Below are 9,356 nucleotides of genomic sequence, written 5' to 3' on the forward strand. Positions count from 1 at the left end.
GTGATATTTCAAAACTAATTATATTATATAACAAATTTTTCAATATATAATGTGTTAGAAAAATATATTCCTAGAAAACTTAGTCAAATGAACACCTTTCTTCAAACTTCTAAATATGTAGTGAAAGAGTAACATTCCAAAGAAAAGTTAAGTTAAAAATAAGTACAATGTGTTTATGAAAACATGTTTTTCTAACACATAAAATAGCATAATTGTTTATATGTCTTAAAAACTAGCTTATATCATTGTTAAGAGTTCGTGTTAGTCACTCAAACAACCCCATAGTGAAAATTATCGTGATAAATACTAAGGGGATGTTATAGTGACTAATGACTCTGAGTACAGCTGGATATCTGTACGGTAATATTTTCCCTTCGTTTTTAAAAACTTAGAAATAAGTAGAAGAAAAAAATTTAGCTTATGTTCACTTATTATTGATGTTATTGAAAATGATAATTTTAGTATATGTTATATTTTATATTTGAAAAACATTTCTTTGAACTTCAAATACTTAATTCTTGATATTTTAAAATTTTTAGTACAAAACATTTTATAATATAACTTTAAAGCACTTTTAATTAATTATAATAAACACGAAATGTAATAGTTTTAATATAAAATTAAATACTGCAATATATTTCTAATTTCTATAAGCTGATTATAAAACTTCTAAACAGTGTTTAAAATGTGCCACATTATGAAAGACCACTCGACGAACTCGTTAGCGTTTGCAATGTTAGCCTCTAAACAAGCAGAGCAACTAATTGCTTTTTGAAAAGTTAACCAAAGCCTCCATACAAAAATTTAACTGCAAATGCTAAAGATAATATTGAAAACGATTTATTAAATTAAGAAAACCTTTTATTTACATAAACAAAAATTTAAAGTACAGATATATGCAGTTAAAGAATTAAATTCGCTTCCCACTAACTATCGAGTATCATAAGCATTTGTCTACTGCTAAAACAAATTTTGTTAACATTGTAATTAGTAATAAGCAGTTAGTTGCTCTTGCTGTAAGTTATAGCCTGACGTACACACTGCACTAAGATCTAGCGGTTTTATATAGATATTGCACATAACATTAATTATGAAATTTCTCGTGCCTATACTTTTATATCTAGATATTTTTGATAGTTATAACTATAATTCAATATTTAAGTATCACGTGTAAATAATCACGCATTTCTCAGCTATTTATATTATCACATTTTATATTTACTAGATTGTATCGTTTAGTCATGTATTGCGTAGGCCTTCCACAAGGAAACACGATAATGTTGGGGTTAGGTTATGAATAAAACAAATAAAAAAATACTATTTATTGACTAAAAGACAACAAAACACAAATTTACAAAGCATATTAATGAATTAAAAAAAATCTTAGCCAAAGAGACTCCAGCTTGTCACTAAAGTCCGCGCTGATTTTCAATCTTAAAACAAAAATATCGTGATAGATTCTTTGGGTGGGTCCTTAGTATAGTAAAATAATTCATTTTATATTAAAACAGTGAATAATATGGATGTAATTGTATCAAGTCAAACACAAGGCTAAGGATAAAGAACGAAATACACGGCAGTGTAAGGCAAATAAAAACTGTAAAAGACTGTCCCACCAAATTGCAAATTGTCTGATAACCATCCAACGTGTAAAAGTAATAGAAATATTCCATTTTGTTACCTTATATAACAGTGACGTCGTTTTTAAGCTATCTGAGCCTCTATCAGTGGTGGGACAGGCCCTAAATGTCCTTAAACCTGAGAAAATCAGTCCCTTAGCCCTTACCAATGTTTTAAACTAGAAGAGAACAATCTTGAGGGAGGTCTACCTCTAAATGTGTTGGATGAAACTACGATATTTATTAGAAAAAAAAAGATTTTTTATTATAATGATGTTGCACAAATAATATATTCATTTGTCGAGATTCTTTTATTGGATTATGTTTCTAAAGTTCCTATCAAATACTAAATTGCATGTTTTTCTATTGCTATACTTTCAAATTGTAAAACTGTTTTGATTACTGTATACTCTTAAATGTTATTATTTGTGCAATATCTTTAGATAATTATCAATTTGCCTAAAGCACGCTTGCTGTTAGGCTTATATATATTCTAAAGTAAATAAATTATAATATCGACTACCTATTCTTGTGATTTTATATACACTTTAGTAAAGTATTGTCTGTAGTTATTTATTTTCACTGTAGTTCACAATTTTTATTACAGTTTTGATGTTGTGAAAAGCTCAAACGTGTTCGTTGTGATTTTTTTATGCAAATTTCGATGTCGTGAAAGTTTTTTATATATAAAACGCTTTTGCGCCATTTTTTAAAACTTTGTATTTGCACAAAACTTGTTAAAAGTAGTTCTACGATTTTTATTACATATTAGACAGGTTTAAAAATATTTTCACACAACCACATAGCGGAATAAATTGAAAAAAAGCTGTAACTAAAAAATTTGTGAAATTAATTAAAACTTAAGTTGGTTATGTAACATCGTAGAACTGCTTAAAATATTAAATTCAACTTGATACTAACATAAAAAGTCTTTGTCAAATTGTCTATAAGCTCTTAACTGTAAGCACGAGTTATATTTAAAACATTTTGTAATACAGCACTACGTGAATGTTCCGTTTAATAATGTTTTCGTTGGGAATTTCATAATGAATTTATGGGAGTAACATCAACTCGTACTAAACAAGCTGATTTATTCTGTTGAGTATATAAACAATATTACACGCTCTATATCTCTTTATCTAAATGTATATAAAGAGCTTATATAAACGAAATAACGTAACATTCATAGTATTGATTTCAAAGTTTATCTAGTCATGTATTTTTATTCAATTTATAACACTTATTATAGTAAACTATAAATAAAACAATGAATTTTATTTCTTAGCTTAAGTTGACTCTAATCGTGATATAACAATTCAACTTAACGTATACACAAACCATGATGTAAAAGGTGTAGGCAGAAAGCAAACAAAACAGCTAAAGATGGTATCAAAATGTAACACAATTAGACTTATTTAGTGTGTTCAGATCGTATAGGTATGTACAGTCCGGAAAATTCGCGGTAATACACTTACAGAATAATAAATTGCTCAAATAATCATACTAATATTATAAATGTGAAAGTTTAGATAGATGGATGTTTGTTAGAGTTTGTTGCTTAGGCTGAACGGATTGTGATGAAATTTTATATAGATGTAGAGGATAGTCTAGAAGAACACATAGGCCACTCGCTTTTGTTTTTCAATTCCACGCGGACGGAGTCGTGGGTGAAAACTAGTTGTATAATAAAAAGTAATTAGCTACTTACTATTGTCAAATATTTTTCATAGACACATTAAAAATCAGTCCTATTGGTTTTTGTTTCGCGTTGTTTCAATGCGAATAAAATGTTCTAGCGACGTTACTTTTACATATTTATAAAAAAAACTTTCTAAGCCTATGGAAATTCTAATATGACATACGAGCGGAATACCACAGATGTAAACAAAAAAGCTACGATTCTGAGTGCAAGTTAGTGTCGCTTTTGTCTTGCTGGCTGCTTTGAGTGGTGCTTAGTGGTGCTTTGCACTGGCGCGGAGCCAGCGGCCCTAGCGCACACTCAGAGTGGAAATGCTAAGTCGTTTTTGCGAACACTGTTAGTATTTGAACGGATTTCTATAGCATTCTATTTATAAATATTCGCTTGAAATCAATAATGTAAATGCGAATGTTTGGATGGATGGATGTTTGTTACTATGTATTTCTAGAACAGCATGAATGATATTAATGAAAACCCCAAATAAAAGTAAGGTTTTAACTAAATATTTTTCTTATAATTCCACGACAAATTCGCGGTCAGAAACTAGTTATATTTAATCATTAATACTTGACCCTCGTAATGCTAGCATCGGAAACATAGACTTTTAGAGAAGTTATTCATCTGTTTGTACTGTCTTTATAAGTCCTATGGTACTATAATATATCGTAAGTATTACAAAATTATATTATTATAGACCTCTGTCTTAACAATAATGTAAATACAGAACAGCAATAAGTCACAGTTACTCGTATCGTAAAGATTCCGCAGTTCCCTAAGGCAATGTAGTCATAAATTCAATTTATCTTTTCTGAGAGTATTTCGCGGAAATTATATTAATAGTCTTTTTAAAACAATTGATAAGGAATTGGGTATTATTTTTAGACTAGATTTTTTTATTTCATAGTTTTTTATAGTTTTGAATTATTTTATAGTTTTGAATCAATTTTTTAATTTATAAAAAATAAATATGAGCTACAAAATGAATGGTAGTAATTTTTTTCAAAATACCCTGCGAAGTTCTAAAACGCAATATTCCTTTCAGAAACTATCAGTAGAATGTTAGTATTCAATAGGGATTTTTAATTTGGTGTTGTTGGTAGTGGCGATATGAAATTCCTCTCAGACTTCAATTTAAGCCAACATCATCGATCGGAACGCGGCGACAGATATTTGCGTTTCGGACGCGATGTTGTATTACGTTTATACTTCGAAAGCTGAACATTGCACAAAATATATAACAAGTTCAAGTCCTCGCATTGTAAAATCTCTTATAAAATCTCTTAGAAAATAGTAGATTAAATAAAATCAACACGTTCAGTGCCGACTCCCAACTAGTTCACATTCGAACGTAAAAATGTGGCATTCTATGTATTAAAGTTAGTTGATAATGAATCCAATAACATTAATATGCGGAAAGAATTCAATACAAAACCTCCAATCATATAATTATAATCCTCTAAAAACTTACATTACCTCTTCGAAATTAGAGCAAAAATAATAAACACATGCGGCCTAAAGACACATAATTTTCTGTACAAACATATCTTATTTCATACAAAGTAATAAACTCATTTATATCAACATTTCAGCAATGTAAATGGTAAATGAAACGTTTGCATCGTGTAGGTATATGAAATTCCATTTAATATCTTCATAATAACGTTTATTAACTCTGTTCATGTTCTACTTGTAAAGCAATATAATTATATCTTTGAAGATATGTAGTCCTAGAAACCGAATTCGATTAAGTCTACATGAAAACATTTGAATGTTCAGTTCATTTGATTCAACAAAAATCAGGAGATAAATTCAAGGATTCCTAATGATGTAAAATATATTTTATAAAGGCAAATATAACGAAAAGGTAAGAATAACAATCTCAAGCATTCGCCAAGTGACTCTTCACAGTCGTTGCAGTATTTTATATCTAGCTGCCTCAGGTTGTACTTTTGAAATTATCTGCAATATTATTGTTGTTGTTAATGGACAGTTTTTTAATTAACGTAATATTTTTCTTATTTATTTCAGATATGCTCCAGTCTTTATTACAGCCAAGAGATAATCAGCGATGTGAGTATAATCAAATATTTTGTGCACTGCAGATTTGGTACTGCGTTCTTCCATAAATATGTAAATAAACAATTGTCTTAAATAGCTTGGATATACTTATATTTAAAATGTGAATATCCTTTGAGATTCACTCGTATAACGTGACGTCACAGGGAAAGTGGATACGCAGCACAAAAGCGACCATTTTAAATGCAAATGAAATCCTGTGTCGTAAAGAGAGCGACGTCCCAGAGGAGCCATTGCTTGTACACTTCTCATTTTTCTTTTAAATACGACGTTATGTTTTTTCCTCAATCTACATTAGGAATAGACGCAGGATATACAGTCAGCAAACACTTCAAATGTGCAAACGAACAGTCTTTTGTTTGCCGTTTGAGACGCTAGACTTTCTTTGAGGTTACAGTTGTATAGTTAAGTGTAGAGCTAACAAAGTGTGTATTACAGCGAAGATGATTGGCGCAATGCCCGCAGTAGCCGTGCGGCATGAGCGGCGGCGCGCGGAGAAGCGGGCCGGCCGGCGTGCCAGCACGCTGCCCGGCCGGGACGACGATGCTGAGGTGGGCGGGCCCTGCGTGCGCGCCGAGCTATACAAGATACTAAAGGTAACTCTTACTATAACCTTGTTTTCCCCAAGAAGGAGCACTTTAAAGGCATTGTCATTAACAAATAATCCAGTACGTTTTATTATTTACATGCTACGGCATGAGCGTAACTAGATTAGGTAGCGGGCGGATGCCCCTATCTACACTTTAAACAAGACCAGATTAGGTGTCTTCTCCCTTAGACTTACGTTTCGACTAGCGAACTATGAATAATCAGTAATTAAATGAATGAACCGAGTAGGCATACGTAATGCATCAGCTATAAGGCTTTATGGCTTGTTTTATAGCTGGCGGCGCTGTACGGCGTGGTATGCTTCTCGCTGCTGGGTATCGTGTTCCTGGTGGTGGGGCTGGTGCAGCTGTCGCCGCGCGCGGAGGCCGCTCAGCATCGCTACTCCCTCATGGGCACCGGCGGCACCATGCTCGCTCTCGCTGTTTCCCTCTCCTTGCTGCGGTAACTTACATATACACACACTCTCACACCATAAACATAAGTCACTGTAGCTATTGTTAACTTTATAGGTTATATATTTTAAGATAGCCTACGTCACTAACCGCACCGCACAAGCCAGCTGAGCGAACACAATCAGACTTTTTTCTTTCACCCACTTTCATTTAACCTTTATAAATATTTTTACATATTTAGTGTGTTAAAGAAAAAAATAATCGATTTTATTTCTAGCAGATGTTGCTAATATGAGAAGGTTTCGATCTAAATATGTGTCGTTGGACATTTTGTTTTTAATCTTCATTCGATTTATATCTAATTACAAGGTGTTTTCTATCGTTTGTAATCTTCCGTTAAACGACACTTTTACGGACATCCTGTATAAACAGTAGCTGCCGCAAAATGTTTCAGAAATTTGATTAAAGATTAAACATCTGATTTTCGCTAATACATCGGCAATAACAAAGATATGTCAGTCGTCAGTTTCTCGTTTGTTTGACATCTGTCCGTGATCAGATTCACTTTGATAGTAACTCCGCAAATGTAGCAAATCATGCGTCATTTGTTAGCATAACATGCAAATGTATATGCTAATTACATTTCAAACTTATCTATATTCATGAATACCGAAATAGATTTTAGGTACATGCATTTACGCATGTCGAAAACTATGATTGAATATACAATAGTCGGAAATTGCATGAAAATATCTACAACTAATTATCAAATCTATAATAAATAATTATCATGTTTCAGATGCCTCGGTATACACTGGTACAAGCGTCAATTCGAAGAAGACGACGATGTCTCGGAGCAGGGAGCACACCAGAATGGGGTCGCTGACAGACATGGCCACGTCGACCATAAGACCGGACAAGTCGAACATAAGACCGGCCATAACGACCACAAAGCTGACCACAAGACGGCCAACGAGAAGCCCAAACTCAAGACCCAGGGTAGCGTCGGTCGCGACCTAGACCACGGCAAACAGCCAGCTGTCAGCGACACTTAAACATTTGTCTATCGAATAACATATTTCGATATAACGTACCGCTCTTTACTGTTAACATCCAATGCGGATTTTGTGGCCCTTGTTGGGCTACTTGCCCAAGATTCGGTGTATTGTAAATAGTATCGTGTCGATGTCTATTATCTGAATGTTTTACGCGAGAATGTACTGCCGGTATCTGTCCGAGCGCAGTCTAGATCACTCCATATCAAATATTATCTACGGAATGCCTTTTGCGCATTAAAATTGTGAGATCTTGATGCTTTCAAAACGGTTGCCGATAAAAAAAGACAAATGAGAGAAATGACATTTGACAGTTCTGTCACTGTCAGTCTGAATGATCATAGAGTAACAATGTAATAGAGAGGCAAGAAAACAATTTTGATTTCGAAATGTGCAAGAGGCATTTAAAAATAAATATACAATATTGGTGTAAGCTAGTCTAATATTGATGTTGTTCGCTCATTCATATTGTACTCGATGTACTAAATGTATACTCTAAATCTAGCACTATACATGTTAACGTATAACTGTATGGTCTATCTATTTTCGTGCGTTGGATAGATTAAAAGACACCACGAATCACCGTTCATATATGTGTGATGAAACAACTTAAATAAATTGAAAATCAGTTTGTCACAACGCACGATCTTATGATAGGAAAAAAATCATGTGTATTTTATGTGTCTAAATATAGAGCATAATAAGTGTCTACGATATACTATACTATATGTATGTAATTATAACTAATCATTACATCACCTTAAATTACATGTATCTTATCTCTTCTTATACTAATCTATGATTGAAAACTTGGATCCGATTGACCATTTTCTTTACGATGTTTTAGTTTTTTCAATGAATTTTATACGAGAACATTTAATGTCTTACATATCATTTTTATAAACCCCTTTTTATTATTCGCTAGACGATTTTAATCAGTTATTATATATCCTACTCATTAACAAAATTCATCCAAAATATTCCAACTGTACTATATTTTGTGACGTTACTTTAAATATATTTTTGAGATGTTTACAATTAAAAATAAATCCCGATTTATATTTGCTTTGATATATTGGCAATGAATTATATGAAAATTAATATTCTATATCTGTTCTCGGACCACGCTTATAAAATTGTAGCATTTATTAGCCGCCATTTTGATTGCAAGCTTCGCCGTCCGTTTGGATAAGTGTCCAGTAAACGTTGAATTTTAAATGTAACGTTTATTTTACACAGCGCTCTGGGAATCGTCTTTTGTTTACTCTGTGAATTAAAAAAGTTAATAAAAAATGTGTTTGAAATGTAAATTCACTTTTATAAGTCTTTTAATAATTCAAATATACTAGATAATATTGTACGTGAGACGATTTTACCTAAAAATAAATACGAAAATGACCAAAATTAAAGAAAAATTGTAATTTTTTAACGAAATTATTTAAAAAATCTTCTGATTATCAATAATATTAAAACCACCTACAGCATAAAATTCGAAAACTGATGTTTATGGGGTTAATATTATATTTCACAGATTAGACATTTGACGATTTTTAATTTCCACTATGGATTACATTCACACAAATATTTACAGAAATATACTTATTTTAGTGCATAATATAACCTTTATTCAATACATTTATAGATTTAAGTGATGAACACATGTTTGAGACCATGTTACTTCGAATGTAATTGGTGTTTGAGCTTACAATATATTGTGATTTCCTTTATATTCAGTTTTTCGTATATATCTTTATTATTCTTGTTATTTTTAATTTAAAAAGTCCGTTCGGATATCTTGATTGATTTTATTAATATGTTGTTAAATCTTAAGATGTTTTAGTTAAACTATGGTTAAAAAAATAATTTATTACACGATTTAAAAATGACTTCAACAACTTTGCAAGCT

At 31.7% G+C, this 9,356-nt stretch overlaps 1 protein-coding gene across 1 annotated transcript in view; it reads left to right on the forward strand.

The window, feature by feature from the left end:
• The window catches only part of LOC106109862, a 36,361-nt gene extending 27,599 nt beyond the window's left edge, over positions 1-8,762 (forward strand). Inside the window, exons 2-5 of the mRNA XM_013291500.1 lie at positions 5,347-5,388; positions 5,833-5,990; positions 6,278-6,444; positions 7,195-8,762. Coding sequence (XP_013146954.1) covers positions 5,349-5,388; positions 5,833-5,990; positions 6,278-6,444; positions 7,195-7,450 — 621 coding nt within the window. The 5' untranslated portion in view covers positions 5,347-5,348 and the 3' untranslated portion in view covers positions 7,451-8,762. The remainder of the gene's footprint in view (positions 1-5,346; positions 5,389-5,832; positions 5,991-6,277; positions 6,445-7,194) is intronic.
• The last annotated feature ends 594 nt before the right edge of the window (positions 8,763-9,356 follow it).

This window comes from Papilio polytes, unplaced genomic scaffold (genome assembly GCF_000836215.1).
Source record: "Papilio polytes unplaced genomic scaffold, Ppol_1.0 DF821067.1, whole genome shotgun sequence".
NCBI classification, from domain to species: domain Eukaryota; kingdom Metazoa; phylum Arthropoda; class Insecta; order Lepidoptera; family Papilionidae; genus Papilio; species Papilio polytes.